This window comes from Bufo gargarizans, chromosome 6 (assembly GCF_014858855.1).
Source record: "Bufo gargarizans isolate SCDJY-AF-19 chromosome 6, ASM1485885v1, whole genome shotgun sequence".
Lineage (NCBI taxonomy): Eukaryota > Metazoa > Chordata > Amphibia > Anura > Bufonidae > Bufo > Bufo gargarizans.
In genome coordinates, this window is record NC_058085.1 from 313,664,187 (window position 1) to 313,680,564 (window position 16,378).

Genomic DNA, 16,378 nt, shown 5'->3' on the forward strand with positions numbered 1-16,378 from the left:
ATAGGAACCTTCTGCATAAGAACATGAGGAGGTGTGCCCAGATGAAACCTAGTAGAAGCCATAGTTGGCAAGAACATTAGAAATTGGGAGTAGGATGCTGGAGAGCCACAGAGGCAGGAGGAAGGCACAAACTGTATGAAAGAGTCAAGACAATTGGCTATATTCACACTAAAATCATGGCTTCTAATCATAATTAAAGCCATGCCACTGATGGAGTCTTTGTCTGACAGATCCAAACAGTCACCTTGACTTTAATGGGTTCCTTTTGGGTATAGTGTTAGAATAGTTTTGGATGCTGCACTATTTTTGGCATCAAAATTACCAGAAACGCTGATGAAACACAAGTGTGAATGGAGCACTAGAAACACTTCCAACGTGTGAAAACATTGACACGGAAAGGAATAAGTAAGAGAATAGAAACTTCTTCCTATGACATAAGAAAACCTTGACCGGTGGGAATCTAGGAGATCTAAGCTACATTTCATTATTGCGATTAGAGATGTTCTGCTTTAGATTTGCTCTATGTTCTTCTGCGTACGGCTGTGCTTGTGACATAACAAGGGGTTCCTTAACCCCAGAGCTTGTATCTTAAGGTCTCTTCCTCAGGGACCCCTAATGAGACTAAACTTGAAATGAAAAGAAAATGGACCTCAGTTTCATGGGAACCTCTGTGCTGTAGGTCTTCAGTTAGTGTGCTGGATTTTAGGATGTAATGGAAATGTTCTTGATATATTTATAATGACTGACTGTGGTTTTTCTCCATTTGGAGGAATAATCTGCAAAGAACTGGCAATTGTACCTACACAAAGCAGTAGTTAGGGGCCATAGGACTACCTATAGGTTTATACAGATTTATAGTAATATGACATTTTAGAAGTTACTGATAAATCTACAGAATAAGGCCTTATTCATGCATCCGTGACAAAATGGTCAGTAGTTCATCCATAAAGATGTCCATGAAGGATCCATGTTTGGTCCATATGTTTGTTTATTTGCCCTGCAGGTGTCATCCATATTCCACATACACTGCTAGGCTGAAAATTAGTTTCCAGAGCATCTCCTACCAGTGATCTATGAGTGATCTATTGCAGCCATGGCCAAACTGTGGTGGGAATAACCTCGCCACTGGGTTTTGGAGGGGCCTGTTTGCCAGCCTTTTGCCTCAGGATTATGGCCCATATACTAAAACTTTGAAGGAGAAGGTAGACCGCCCGCACAGCCTAAATCTGTGGAACTGTTTTGGGCAGGAAAGCCATGCTTGCGGTCAGTCAAATGTGACTTCCAGGGAATTCGGGAACCCCTGCTCGGATCTGGGTGATTTCTGGATATGTTGTTCGCCCAGATCAGAGCTATCCAGTGATGTATAATTTATGGGGATATGTAGGGCTTTGGGGTGTTTTCTGCTTGTGAGTGATTAAGAGCCCATTGTGTTTAATTGCATCACAGGCAAAGCCCATTGTGTTTGTTAATTGTATCACAGGCAGAGGGGGGTTGTGTACAATTGCTTGAAGTGTTTCCATACTGTAAATGCATGTGATTGGCTAAAGTAAAAACTGTCTCAGTCTTCCACAAGGTCCCCAGGGGGAGTGTTCCTTGCTGGAAGACCTGCATAAAAGGCTGACATGTAGCCGCATTAAAGAGTTCCTGTTTTACCCTCAACATAGAGCCTCTTCTCATGTGTGTGGGGAAAAGGCTGCATCTACACTGGGAAATGCTATACTCCCCTGGCTATAATCCCTGAGCTCTTTTAGGAGCTTGTTCCTGCATCGCTCTCTGAAGGAAGAGAGGTTCACCTACTGGAACCTGGAAGCCTTGTCGTAGGTAGAAGACGGCGAGGCCCCAACCAAGCTGCGGCGGTTTGTGGGGTTGGCGGTGCCTACAGTGTCAATTGGAGTGCTTGGAGTCCTCGGGCAGCACTAGGAGCATCCATCAATGGAGGTACCCAGTCGGGGTGCCAGGAGATTCGTTACAGCATCTCTGCGGTGTCTGGTTTTCATGGACAAAATAGGGCTTTCTTCCATGGTGTCACCACAGACCCAGGATTTGTGGAACACCACTGATGTGTGAATACACACATCAAAGTCAGTGGGTACAGTACATGTGCGGTCTGTAATTCTCTGAAATTCCCCTGTCTCCGGGCCAGATCTATAGGAAACAGTTAACCAATCCATCCTTGATACATGTGAGGAAACACATGAGGAGGAACCACATAAACTCTATGCAGATTTGTCAGCCATTTTATACACCTTTCAAGTATTCCAGCTGTCTGTGTCTTTACGTACATGTGTTCATATTTTGCAGATCTGCTGTGGAATTATTTAGTGATTACTCTATAAATGAAATGAACTTCAATCCACCAGTTCCTGAAACTTTTCCCAGAAATAAGGTATTTACTGACACGTTCACAGTTGTGTAGAATTGTTGCCCGATATTTTCGGGGGGGGGGGGAGATAATGAAGCCCTGTACTCCAGAATTGTCACAAAATAGGGCTTTTGCAACTTTTTGAGATGGTTATACTACTTATTCCAGTTTTGAAAATTGGGCAAGGTGAGCTATATTATATTAGTACCAAAGCCACTGCAATAGGGAGTTGCTGCAGAATACCGGAGTAGCGTAGCATTTCTAGACAAGAGGTTTAAAGATGCAGCAGATTTAACGAACAGTGTCCGCAGAGTACTCTAACACAGACTCAAGCAAAAATGACTTCAACTATTATTGATGATAAATTCCCCTCATTGTTTGGATGCTGGATTTTGGTTCTTTACACCTCCCGCTCTTGTCGGCATTGAGTTTCATACATTAGCATGAATGCTGCAATTTATTTATTTTTACCACAAAATAAAGTTCCAAAGAGACTGCTTTCATGTTTTGTTTTGTTTTTTGTTTTAATAATGTGTTGGTGTTTTTTTTTTTTTTTTTTTTTTTTTTTTTTTTTTTTTTTCTCCTTCCTATAGAGGAGATGAAAAAACACCATAGTTTCAACATGCTGCATTTGAGAGCAAACCACTAGGCAAATACAAATGTGTGTCCTGCATTTTATATTTCCCATAGACTTTAAAGGGTTTGTGCAGCAATTTATATTGATGACCTATCATCAGGATAGGATATCATTATCTGATCTGTGGGGGTCTGACACCCGGTCCCCCTATCGATCAGCTGTTTGAAGAGGAGTCGGCGTTCCATACGAGCGCTGCTTCCTGTTCATTACGCTTCACCTCATCTTGCAAGTGCAGTGTAATCACAAGTTCTCACTCCATTCACTTGAACGGAGCGAGTACTTGGAATTATACTACACCGTCGCTCCACAGGAGATGACGAGCAGTGTAATGACTAGGAAGCTACGTTCCGCCGCCTCTTGAAACAGCTGATTGGCTGGTGTGCCGAACTCTCACCGATCTGATATTCGTGACCTATCCTGTGGATAGATCATCAATATAAATTGCAATGTGCAGCAAAAAAAATGCCACTTAAAATGTAAAAGTCCACAAAAAGTAGTATAAATTACCTATATGTGGGTCACGTGCTGATGTCAGATGCTGAGGAGTAACTAATGCTTCACTTCAAAGCTAGGAGGTGGCAATCATTGAAAAATACTGTGATTTTCATCCAGAATAAGGCTGAAAAGTGTCTTCCTTCTCGCTCATCCATTGCTACTTACAGTGAAAATGTATTCACGTCCTTACTGATTATTTTAAATATCAGCCCTGCTGTACTTCACATATGTACTGACCTGCAAGAAGTAAATCCACGCATGTGATTAGACGATGACCTAAATGGAACTCGCTTCGGCCTGGTTAATGAGGGCCTCGAGCACTAGTTGTGAGATGACCAGGAAGAAATGCTTGTTTTTATTTTAAAAATTGTCATTTAAAGGGAGAAAAGGAAATGTCTAATTTTCTGTGGTTTTGTGTTGCAGAATAAAGGTAGAGCGTATGTGCTTAGTGGAGACTTGCAGGAGATGATTGAGGCACAGCTTCGCATGGTACCATCGGCTGACCTGGACTTTGCATCTCAAGTGAAAGCTTCAAGCTCATGACGGTGGTTAGAAAAGTGACAATGAACATCTTAAGGACTTGCGGCTATTTATTGAGGACTGTATTTTCCTGCTCCTTTGTATATACAGAGCTTCAAGCGTGCCAGAAAAACTGTGACAAATAAAAGGTGTTTTTTAAATCTGCTTTTCACATTAGGTGGTCATCGTACCCTTCAAGAAACCTCGTCGACACAAGTCGTGAAGCAAACCATCTTTATTCTCAACATATACATATACAACAGTGTTTCAAGTCTGTATATATTAAGTAGTCCAAATGGAATAAAAGTCATTTTACAAAACCAACACCTTTCAAAACTGGCACAAAAAAAGTCAAGATACCGTCACACTTCATAACATGCACAAATCGGACACAGTCGAGACATTATACCAGAAGTTACAATTATTACACACACGAAAATGCTTCAGTGCCCTTTACATAGTAAGTGATACCCCGCCGGGACAGTGGAGTACATTAAATGTCCAGAGGCTTGTAGTACATTGAGCGTTACCACTGGTTGCTCTAATACAGGTGTAAATGTCTGATCACTTACATCCATTTCATACATCACAAAGTTATGTACAATCCATCTCTTTCTCTTCTGGAAGCCGTGTCTTATGGTATTCTGCAGGCTTCAGCATTTCAAGTTGCTTTGCAACCACCAGTGCTCTGTCTGGGAGACCACTGAGCACAAGCAGCCTGAAGAAGTTTAATCTGCTGTCCCTCTCTTACCTAAACATCAAATTTCACCAGAAATTATACCAAATAAGGGTACTGTGTGGTATCATTTGATGGAGGCTATAGGTCTATATTATGTAGCAATCTGATAAAGGCTCTAGAGAGCCTGACATGTTGCCTCCTGCTCTAGAACGTTACCAGCGATGTGTATACAGTGCTGATTCCGCCTTTAACGGAGAGGCGATTCAGTATGACTACACTTCGTTTGAAATCTTAAATATCAGTTTGTAAAGAGCAAGACACTCCACACAACCTGTTCAACTGTCACACTTACAAGCAAGTGAAAACGCACAAAACCACAAGTATGCCAGTCCTCTGTGCCGCCTCTCTAGGCCCCGCGAACTTGTCTGGCTTCTAGTGTCACATGTCACCATGTTTAATCCTATGACATCAGTACGAAGGAAAATAAATAGTACAGAAAGGTTTCTGAAATGTACGACCAGGCGCAAACTAAAGAAACCACCTGCTACAGCGGCACTAGAGGTCCATAAAGCCTGCCAGCTACAGTAGCCTTGGCATGAAACTCTACTTCGACCTAGCATAAAGGCAAGCGAATCTGTAATCTACAAGCCACTGTTTCCGCTCACAAGTCTAAATATGCGTAATAGGATAATTACACTTCCATCAGCCATTTGGCGGAACGCATCAAACTATTTACATTTAAGGACGTGATCCGATTGTCCGTGATGAAATCCAGGTTACCGATGAATGCCACTGCTCTGCCCAGTTTCCTTCCATTTCCTGGCTCATGTCGTTAGATACTGTACAATGGAAGGCAATGTGCCAGTCCTGGTCCATGCTCTGCATAAATACTAAGCTTGGATAAATTAAAAGTACCACAACTACAGTAGTACCCAGCTCGTTGTGGCACTGCCCACACATTTACCAAGTAAATACTATAGAACTTGTAGGCAGGATCTATATAAAAAATAAATAGTAGTAAAATTTGCTAATATCCAAGTAATGCATACAAGCATGGCATTACCTCAACCATCTCAAATAAAAACAAGTCTTCACCCGATAACATATTCTGTATTGAGTGCTTGGTCAAGCTTGATTTCTCTATATAGATATGCAGTGGATAAGTTAAAAAGGGTTGTCCCACAAATATTCTACATTTTTTGAACCAGAACCTGGATCTGAGTACTTTTGTAATTTCATGTAATTAAAAATTTGTATAGCCACTGAATTATTCACTGAAATCCATCTGTATAGCGCCACCTGCTGTTTGCTCTTTTTTCTAATTTCTCTGTCCTGCTCACTGAGGTGGAAGCACAGGCTCAGTTCCATCCTTCAATTGCCACCAGCTGCAGCAGACAGCACACACCCCCTGAGCTGTGATAGGGAGAGCATGAACACGCCCCCTGAGCTGTGATAGGGAGAGCATGGACACGCCCTCTTAGCGGCAGCAGAAAGCACACACCCCCCCTGAGCTGTCAGCTTGAAATAAAATGTAGCAGAGGTACAGGGCTGGTTCTAAGTGTGTTACTATATGACATTGGATATTCATTTTTTACATTAATCATGTAAAATCACCCTTTAAGCTGATCTTTGCCCAGCATCAGTGCCCAAGTAATAGTGTGCACCACGGCCAGCAGCACAAAAAAAGATACCTAGCTCAAAAGGCTAAATTTGTGATAGCAATATAAATATAATTTCCCTTTAACGGCCGCTCTCACAAAACAATAAAAAGCATAATATACACACGGAACTACAAGTATGGCTTCAGTAAAAGTGTATATGAATCCATCCATCTCCAATGTCCTATGTGTTGACCTCTCGTTAAGCGTCATTGAAAGTAGCTTAGAGATAGAGGCGCTATATAATGTATCTGTGGTAAGTGACAGCAGTGCCAATGCTGCAAGAAACTAGGGCAGTGTCACCCTTCTAGTCCATGCTGGGTACAGCTGTCTGTCCATTGGGTTAAGCCATTTATCGAGTACATAATAAAAAAAAAAATACACATTTCTAATTCAGTTGTCTGTAAACCCATAAAACATAAATCTTAAATAAAGAGTAGTGTCTGACTCCAACAAGTACTGAATTCATAAGGTGCTACATACGTAGAATAAACGATGGATGAACACAAGTATTAAATAAAAAAATAATGAAACACCGCGGGAAGCTTTGACTCCTCAGAGCGCAGGAAATTTCAGCGCGCTGCAGAACCTGCGCTCCTCTGCTCCATACCGCCTCTACCATCACTGTCTTGCAGTGCTTCCATTTAAGACTATTATGGATCATCACATCTGGGATGTCATTTCACTGGGGTTTCTATGTACAGTAAGATACATACCCCCAAATTTTCCTTAGCAATGCCCTGAAGTCAAAAGACTTCACCTCCAAATCTGAGTTCCTGTGTTCTTTCTGTCCACCAGGCTTCACATTCAGGTCAAGAACGACTAAGACGCTGATAACGCTATTCTTCAGCCTCCGCTCCACCCAAAAGCTCCTGCCATGCAGTGAGCGCCACAGGAAATCGGCTGTGGCCACCGATAAAGGCAATGTGCTCGTAAATTCCACTACAATTGTCTTAATTGCGTCATTTTGGCAGTTTCCAATTTTTCAGGAACTGAAGGTACCAAGGTGCAGTTAATCTCCTACAGTAGGATAGATGTCCTCCAGCTTGTCTGTCCCCTGCTGAAGCCATTTCTTCTGCTTTTCTTCTCACTACGTCACAGCATGAACAGAACCCTGTAAAATCAAACAGATAAAATGGATGTGTGACATGGCAGATTGTCCTGCACTCGAGACAACGCTGTGCAACAAGCTCGATGAACATATTCAGATACAGTAATGGCCTCAACCTGCGGCTCGTCCTTGTTTGCAAAACTGCAACTCCCAGCATGTCCTGACAGCCGCCAGCGTGCCGAGAAAGAGCCAGCCACAGATTTAAGACCATTGGTATAAAGTGTCAGATTGGGTCAAATGTGTGTCAAGATGGGGCAGATTTCTCAATGAATGGGAGAGCTCTTGTATATGGCTGAGTATGTGTCTTTCCTATTCCACCTGTGCTAATGAAATGTCACTACTAGGGATGAGCGAATCGACTTTGGAGGAAACATCTGAAGGCGATTCGCATAAAACTTAGTTTCAATACTGTACGGAGCTCCGTACAGTATATAAGGGTCCATTCACACGTCTGCAAAATGGATCCAGATCCGTCCTGCAAAGTTGCAGAACAGATCCGGACCCTTCATTTTCAATGGAGCTGGTAAAAATGCTGACAGCACACGGTGTGCTGTCCGCACTTCCGTTCCGCAAAAGATAGAACATGTCCTATTCTTATCTGCAGACATGGACAAGAAAAGGCATTTCTATTGATATGCCGGCCATGTGCGGTCAGCAGAATGGCCGGTGTCCGTGTTTTGCGGACGTGTGAATGGACCCTTAGAATGTATTGGTTCCAATGAGCCGGAGTTATTACTTGTGGTACCTTGGAACCGAACCCGAGTTCGGGAAATGTTTTTTTACAGTATAAATCAATTTCTGAAGTTATTCTGCGAAGTCTCGTGAGACTTGGCAAAGTAATAACTTCGGCTCATCGGAGCCAATACATTCTAATCCTGGCACACTGGAGGGTGACCACACATCCACAGCTGCTCTTCCTTCACTTCAGGGACTCCATTCTGGAGATAGCAGTGGGACCCGCACCTATCTGACATTGATGGCATATATTAGCAATATGCCATCAATATCTCCGATGGGAACGCCCCTTTAATGCAGCACTTCATTCATTCATTCTTGATTGACAGGGCCAGTGGAGAGGACTATGCAGGAACCTGACCCTGTCAGTCAAGAAGGAGAGGCAGGGACTGGCAGAGGAAGCAGGAGATGCGAGGGTGCACAGAGTGGCTCGGGCCTGGCTTCTGTGCAATTAGATCACTAAGTGAATGGTCTTCTTACATTCATCTGAGCTAGCCCTACAAGGCATGGTGTCTGGTTTAACAGCAAATTCCTGGTCAACCCCCTTTACCCCTTCCCAGTACCGACCAAACATAATCAAAAATGTACACTTGTTTTGCTTATGATGGGTCCATAGAAATCAATGGACACCATTGTCAGATATGATGGGAGCATTTCCCAATGGTTAGGTTAAAGGTGCAATGCAAACTAACCTATCACCACCACTAGTGATTCGATTCAGCACCTTCACCGAAGCTTGACAAAAAATGTAATTCCTTACGGATTAATTAGTCCCGAATCGTCAATGGGACAGTTTTTAAAAATAGTAATACGCTACTGCAATATGGGCTTTTGGGTTTCAAAAAATAAAAATCACCTCATGCAGGGGCAGTCCGCTCCTCTCTTAATTGAAAAAGACCTGCCAAAGGACTTGCACTGAGCGTGATGACGTCACCACGAGCTCCCAGCGTAGTTGACATCATCACGCTCAGTGCAGGTCCTTCGGCAAGTATTTTTCAATCAAGAGAGGAGCGGACTGCCTATACGCAAGCAAGTGGATGACTTTTTTTTATTTTTTTTCAGTTCTTTCTAAGCCAACTCCAGCTGCCATTTTAGGAAAAATGATTCGTTACCATGAAGAGCGAGGAAATTTGGCTTTGTTTAGAACAGGCTTCCATGTGCTTTCGGGGCTGTGCTACAAAAAATAGGGCGTGTGCTATCTTTCAACGCATCTTGCAGATCGCGGACCCATTTATGTCAATCAGTCCGCACCGCAATGCCCAGTGGCTTGCAACACAGGCATGGCCACCCCTCATAGATTGTACGTTCTTGAGAGCAGGGCCCTCATTCCTCTTGTTGCAATTGTTGACTTGTTTGTCCCTGTGTTTGTACATGAACCTCCTGATTGTAAAGCGCTGCAGAATATGTTGGCGCCATATAAATAAATACTGCATGACTGACTGTGGATCACTACAGCTGGGTTATCAGGATAATCCGTGTGACCCACCCAGTCACAGAAGGCAATAAAATACAATAATAAATATAGGACCAGGCACTCAACTATGGAGTCAAACCAAGATATCTATTTATTAAAAATACACCTAAAATGACAGAAAAATAAATAATTGTTAAAATATACAACTCTAAAATCAATTAAGCAGCATTAACTCCACAAATAGCAGCAATGGATGTATATCGTGAAAAACCCCGCAGTCAGTCAATACTCATCATTATGAGACCACAATATAAGACCGCAATCAGATGATCAGGATCGTAGTTTTCCTCTGTTATAATAGCAATAGTCACCAACTTTCTTTAAGATCCTTTCACACAGTTCTATTCAGCTTTTACAAAAGCAAACAGTCTCATAGAATGCTCCTGTCAGAGGAATCAAGCGTACAGCGTATGTAACCAGTCACAAGGTAAACAACAAGTGGACACAGTGCGATAATGTATCAACTGTGCCACTGTTACCTGTTGTCCGACCGGTGTCTCCTTGTCCTTGCGGAGACTCTGTGTCTAAGGATACTCGTTGTCTTTTGATTTTAAGATAGACGCCACATGAATGTTTGCTCACGTGTCTTGCTGAAGCTCGTATGACCCGGAGCTTTTAAACGGAGGATCCTTTAGAGATTGGCGGTATCTAACACGGCCATTTAAACTTTGGAGTTTGGGGGAACCGCTATGCCAGCATGCCGGAACAAGGTATAGACCATACGCGTTTTGGGGTTTCTAAATGACCCCTTCCTCAGTGGATGATGAGTATTGACTGACTGCGGGTTTTTTCACGATATACATCCATTGCTGCTATTTGTGGAGTTATTGCTGCTTAATTGATTTTAGAGTTGTATATTTTAACAATTATTAATTTTTCTGTCATTTTAGGTGTATTTTTAATAAATAGATTTCTTGGTTTGATTTCATATTTGAGTGCCTGGTCCTATATTTATTATTGCGTGCTAGATAAATAAAGATTATCATCGTCATCATTAATAATGTATCTACGAGTTATGCCAGTCACTAGTGTTAATTCCGTATCTCCTTATACATTACTGTCATGTTCTGCATATACCATGATAATATGTTAGGAGTTGAAGAAAACCAAGTGGTAGCACAAACGTATAACAAAAGTCATCATTTTTCTGACATGGTTAGTAGTTCATTCAGGAGTAAAAGAAGGAACAGGTAAATCCCCCATACCTGCATGGAACAGGACGCACACAAATCTAGCTGCTATTCACTGATGTCATTGAAGGACAAACTGCATGCAGGTTTTTCATCTCTATTCTGGGTACCTTCTGGTGACATGATCTGAGGCGACGGCGTGAAGTTCCGAGACTGCCGGCTTGATTTCGCTAGTTTCTTCAGTTCACTAGCAATAGAAATGCCTTTTCTCTTATCATCTCTTGCTGCCTGCAGAGAAACATCTGTGTGTGAGACGTACATTCACCTTATCAAGCTCTCCGTTCCCTTTCTGGCTATCTACATTCTTTACTCCGCTGGGTTTGAAATTCCTTGAGATGCAGCACTTGATGCGAAACATTTTTCGCTGCTGCTGAATTTATGATTGTACATTTTGTGTCTGGTTGTATCAGCGGCGATTAAACTAACGTCCTAAACCACGGAACATCCAGGTGATATCTGATTATGTCAACAGAACAACCACTTACAAAAACGCTTACGTGCTTTTATATTTTATTTTTATTTTATATATTTTTTCTCTTCACTTTTTACATTCTATGAGTTCACGGTGGTAATATGCAAGAACAGCCTAGCAGATGAGCGTCTACTTTTGTTAAGTAACCGAGTTATTTTGGTCACTTGGTGACACCGATTCACATTTCAACCTTCACAAAGTTATATTTGCCAGAGTAATACTATCTTCAAAGGAAAAGGCAGAAGAGAGTGATAAGGCAGAGCAGGTGCCTGGCAGGTTGTGCATAAAATGTTCTAGTCTGCAAAGCAGACATAGAATCCCGTAAATGACGACCTACCGGAAACGATACAGACATCCTCCCTGAAATGTAAGAAGGTGGTAAAATCTCAACAAACGTCACCGGGTGCCTGTAGGAGGATATCACAACAGATCGCTTTCGCACGCTTCCTGAAGTTTACTGTACCTGGACCTGCTCCTTTAATTTAAGGATGAATTTCCCTGCTCCTTTCCATTTGCTTTGTGCCTGGAATACACACTCGTGGTCAGAAAGGACCCTCTGGGTTGTTTTTGTGGTCGACGACTTCTTGGTTGAGGAGTCTTTTGTCACTTCCTCCAGAAGCACATAGTCACTTGGGTTAGGATTGTTCAGAATGGTGTAGGAATATTTGGCTTTGATGAGGGCCTGTGATAAATTGAAATATAGCGTAGAATCAATATATTCACAGCTTACCAATACACAACAAGCTACCTCTATGTGCAAGAACAGTTCTTAAAAGGTTAAAGGAGTTATCCGGGAACAGATATTGATGATCTATCCTCAGGATAGGTCATCATCATCAGATCGGTGTAGGTACAGCTTTTAGATGAGGCCGGTGCTCTGTGAGTGCTATGGCCTCTTCCTAGGCCATGTGACATCATCGTACATCGGTCACGTGGCCCCATTGAAGTGAATGAGGCTGACCTCCAATACCAAGCACAGTACGGTGCTGTGCTTGGTCAGCTGCTGGGATGTCACAGAGCCCACCGGAGCTCCAATGAGCGTTGTGGCTTCCCGAAACAGCTGATTGGCGGGGGTGCCAGGACTCGGATTCCCGCCGATGTGATAATGATGACCTATTCTAAGGATAGGTCATCATTATCTTTTTCAGGATAACCCCTGGGAGTTGATAGTAGCTATAAAAACCTTCTAGCTCTTTGGAGAACCCAGCACCATGCAATGCTTTATTTATCCTGTGGAGGCGCTGCAGGGAAATCAATCAGTACAAAATACATAATTATATGTAATTTGGGTGAAAAATTGTAGATTCCTTACTGAAAGCTTGTAAACCTAATACTTTATTACAATACAGACCAACGTCCTGAATACACAGAGCTGCATCATATAAACCATTTTTCAGTAGGGAGGTCTGACTGTGCATGAGATAGTCAAGATGACCACCTGTGTGTACGGTTTGTGATGCATTAAAGATACAGAGGGTTGAGTAATGGTGAGGATCTCCTTGAACCTTGGTAGCATTCAGTGCTGAAGGCGACTCAGTTACCTGCTGAATAACATCCTGTGCTGTACTGAAGCGTAAAGCCCGTATAACTGTGCGCGGCTGTTCTGGAGACACATCATGCACCTGGACAAAGAAGCTCTCATCATCTAGAGTGACCGCTGGCTCCTTTTCTTCCTTTTCCTCCACACATACATTTTTATCATTTAGGTTCTAAAGAAACATCAAACTATCATTTGTTGCAGGCATCCATCAACATAACATATAAATACTTGTAATATAATACAGTCTTTGCTTTTATTGGTGCATAGCCCCATGATTGACATTAAAGGAGTCTTCCAAGATTACAAAAAGGGTTTGCTATTTATCAAAAACGATGCAACTCCTGTAGCAAGTGAAAGGAGTCTGGTATTGCAGTTCAGTCCCATTCACTTGCTGAATGCGTTTTTTCTTTTTAATTAAATTATAGACAATCCCTTTAGAAGGGTTTCTCACCATGGCATCCACCATCCCTATTCTGTTTGGACATGTGGACAGTATAGATGGGTATCCCTACCCACCAGGACACCCCATGCCAGTGTAAGGAGCTCCTGACACTCAGGACCCTTGCAGATCAGCTGTTTGAGAAGACCTTCTTGCAGCCTACCCTAGGCTAGTGACATCACGTTCAATGGTCACATGGCCTAGACACAGCTTAGTCCCATCCAAGTACATGGGGCTGAGTTGCGATACCAAGCAAAGCCGCTGTGCGGCACTGTTCTTGGTAAGCTGTGAGGATGCAGCGGCCTCACCGGAGCGCTGTGGTCTCCTCAAACAGCTGATCCACAGGGGTGTGAGTGTCCTGCCTCTGCCGATCAGATACGGATGACCTATCTTGAAGAAAAGTCATCAGTATAAAAAAAAGTTGTAAAGCCCCTTTAACATAATAATGAAAAGAAAAACAATCCAGGTAAAACAGATAGGCTGTGTTATGCCTAGTGCAAGGTCTGAGCAATTGCTGCACGGACAAAGGGATTCAAAGATCACCAAAGAGAGAATCCCCGCGTCAAGCACCAGGGTTCTGCATTTGGCATCGTACCGTATACAAGTTTTGTTTGGGGGGGATCCTTTAAAGGGGTTTTCCAGTTAAAGAAAGTTATCCCCATCTACAGAATTGCTAAAAACTGACCACTGGAACGCCCACCGATCACTAGGGTGGGAGTCCGATGACCCCATATGGATGAAGTGTCAGATCGAACAGGTTCATTGCTGCTCAATTCGTTTCTTTGGGACTGCCAGAGATACCGTAGTACAGGGCTTGGTTCTTTTGGTCTGTCCCGTAGACTTTGAATGGGTTGGTGGTGCGTATCCTCATCCATCGCTCCATTCAAATGTGGCATACAGGGATATTTTTACATTTATGATTTTTCTACACCAAACACATCAACATATTAATAATATTCTTAAGCCAACATACTTCTTCTTGAGTTTTAAGTATAATTCTTCCAACATAGCCTTCTTCTGGAAACCAGCTATTCAGGATCTGCAGGATGTCTTCTTCTGGGCCCAGCACCCTTTGAAATGGAAGTTTCCTGCATTCATTTTTGTCTTTTGATATAAAACACTTTTCTTCCAATAAGAAATAGTCCTTGCATGTTTCAGGTCTGTTTTTAGTAGCCAGAATCTGTATAAACCACAAAACAGGGCACTGTTAACACTATATTGTGTCAAAGCTTTATTAACATTTAGTTAAAGGAAATGTTATCAGAACAGATTTTTTTTTTTTTAGAATTTTTGCAGATTTTTGTTTAAATCTTTTAAATTTTCAATGTTACTATATTTTAAACAATATCTAAAATATTGTGTAGTCTTCACATCGGCCAATAGGCCTACTAATATGCTGGCTTTTCGGTAGTCATCACATTATCATCACAGGCAGGATTTCAATGACAGAGCGTGATATCACAGCTTATCTACTCCCTCTTAACCTTTGCACAGGTCACACAGCATGCCTAGAAAACTCTCCCATAGAAGTCAATGAGGTCTCCTCCTGACCATTGTGTCTATGGCCCATGGGGCTGCCATAAAGCAATTTTCTTAATGCTTTCTAAATGCTGTTAAGAGCCCAGGCAAGAAAAAAGAAATGTGTGTTACTATCTGGTTTTAACTGGAAAATAAAACTTTTGGTGACACATTTCCTTTAAAGGGGTTGCCCCACAAAAAATATTTAACAGTTTTTAAACCAGCACCAGAGTTAGTATAGGGGCCTTCTGTACCTCATCTCTTGGTCAGAATAGAGATCAATCACAAAAAAGTCTCCGGCTCTGGAGGACCTGCCCTGTCCTACATTAAGGCTCCATTCACACTTCCGTGGTATGGCAAATTGCGGATCCGCAACACACCCGCCCGGCACCCCTATAGAAATGCCTATTCGTGTCCGCAGCTGCGGACAAGAATAGGACATGTTCTATCTTTTGCGGAGGCCGCGCTCCGCAAATGCGGATGCGGACAGCACACTGTGTGCTGTCCGCATCCATTCCGCCCCCATAGAAAATTAATAGGTCCGCACCCGTTCTGCAAAATTGCGGACGTGTGAATGGAGCCTAAATAGACAACCCATTGATTCGAATATACCCTGTGTAATGCTTCATTTCTCCTGTGATGGCGCTGCAGGATTATTTGAACACTTACTGCCAGTTTTCCCTACAAATCAAAGCAGGTTGCTGGGGGTCCCAGTAGGAGACATATTTTGTAATATATGGTCAAGCGAGCCTTCTAAGTAAGGACTATCGAAAGCAGATAACCAAGGGTTATGCCGTGGTGGATGCAAACAATGAAAACCAGACATCATACAGGACATGACAACCTCTTTCTAACAAAGCTAGAACCAGCCCTGGACCTCACATGGATCCAGAGATCTCCCCATTCATTGCTCCAGTTGCTACATTTATTTCTAACTGTCAGCTTCTGAGCCGGATCACAAAGGAAATCCAGGACTGCGATATGCAACACACTCAGTTCTTCACAGAGACATAAACCTCTTCAGTGCAGATAGTGGATGTGGTTTTAGTCTTAGGCTATCTTCTGCAACTATCCATGAAGAATCCAAAGTCTAATCCACACAGCAGGAACTAATGCATGACTTACATACCAGAACATGCCGTGTAATAGAACTGCTGAAAATAATTTTATTGTGTAACGTCCCTGTCTGCCCCAATGATGTCACGTCACCCTGTCTGCATCGGTCATTCGTATGACATCACTTCTGGTCTCAGAGATCTGTCTTTACAGGAAGCTTTCAGACGTCGGGTCTATCAGAGCTATATACAGCTATGAGTATACACGCAGTATACAAAAAATATACCGTAGTATGCCGGGCTGTATTCCTGTTCGCACGGCGTCATAGCAACCAATGACGCAGTGCGCTCCTGCTCTGAACAGGAATCCAGCCCGGCATACTACGGACCTCTCTCGGCCGCGGAACACGGCCGTGTGCATTCGTCCTTAGGCAAAGAAATGCTTTTTGGTTCCTGCATGTTTTCTGGTAGACTGCCAACATCTGGAACAGTGT

The 16,378-nt window shown here is 42.7% G+C and overlaps 2 protein-coding genes across 3 annotated transcripts in view; one reads left to right on the forward strand and one right to left on the reverse strand.

Moving 5' to 3' along the window:
• The window catches only part of NOC3L (NOC3 like DNA replication regulator), an 81,426-nt gene extending 77,249 nt beyond the window's left edge, over positions 1-4,177 (forward strand). For both annotated transcript variants that reach the window (XM_044297341.1, XM_044297342.1), the window contains exons 20-21: positions 2,302-2,386; positions 3,918-4,177. In XM_044297341.1, the coding sequence (XP_044153276.1) occupies positions 2,302-2,386; positions 3,918-4,037 (205 nt within the window). In that variant the 3' untranslated portion in view covers positions 4,038-4,177. The remainder of the gene's footprint in view (positions 1-2,301; positions 2,387-3,917) is intronic.
• Positions 4,178-7,330: 3,153 nt separating this feature from the next.
• Positions 7,331-16,378, reverse strand: part of PLCE1 (phospholipase C epsilon 1) — a 288,266-nt gene continuing 279,218 nt past the window's right edge. The window contains 5 exon segments of the mRNA XM_044296488.1: positions 7,331-7,464; positions 10,876-11,088; positions 11,796-12,014; positions 12,874-13,041; positions 14,285-14,491. Of these exon segments, the coding sequence (XP_044152423.1) occupies positions 10,909-11,088; positions 11,796-12,014; positions 12,874-13,041; positions 14,285-14,491 (774 nt within the window). The 3' untranslated portion in view covers positions 7,331-7,464; positions 10,876-10,908.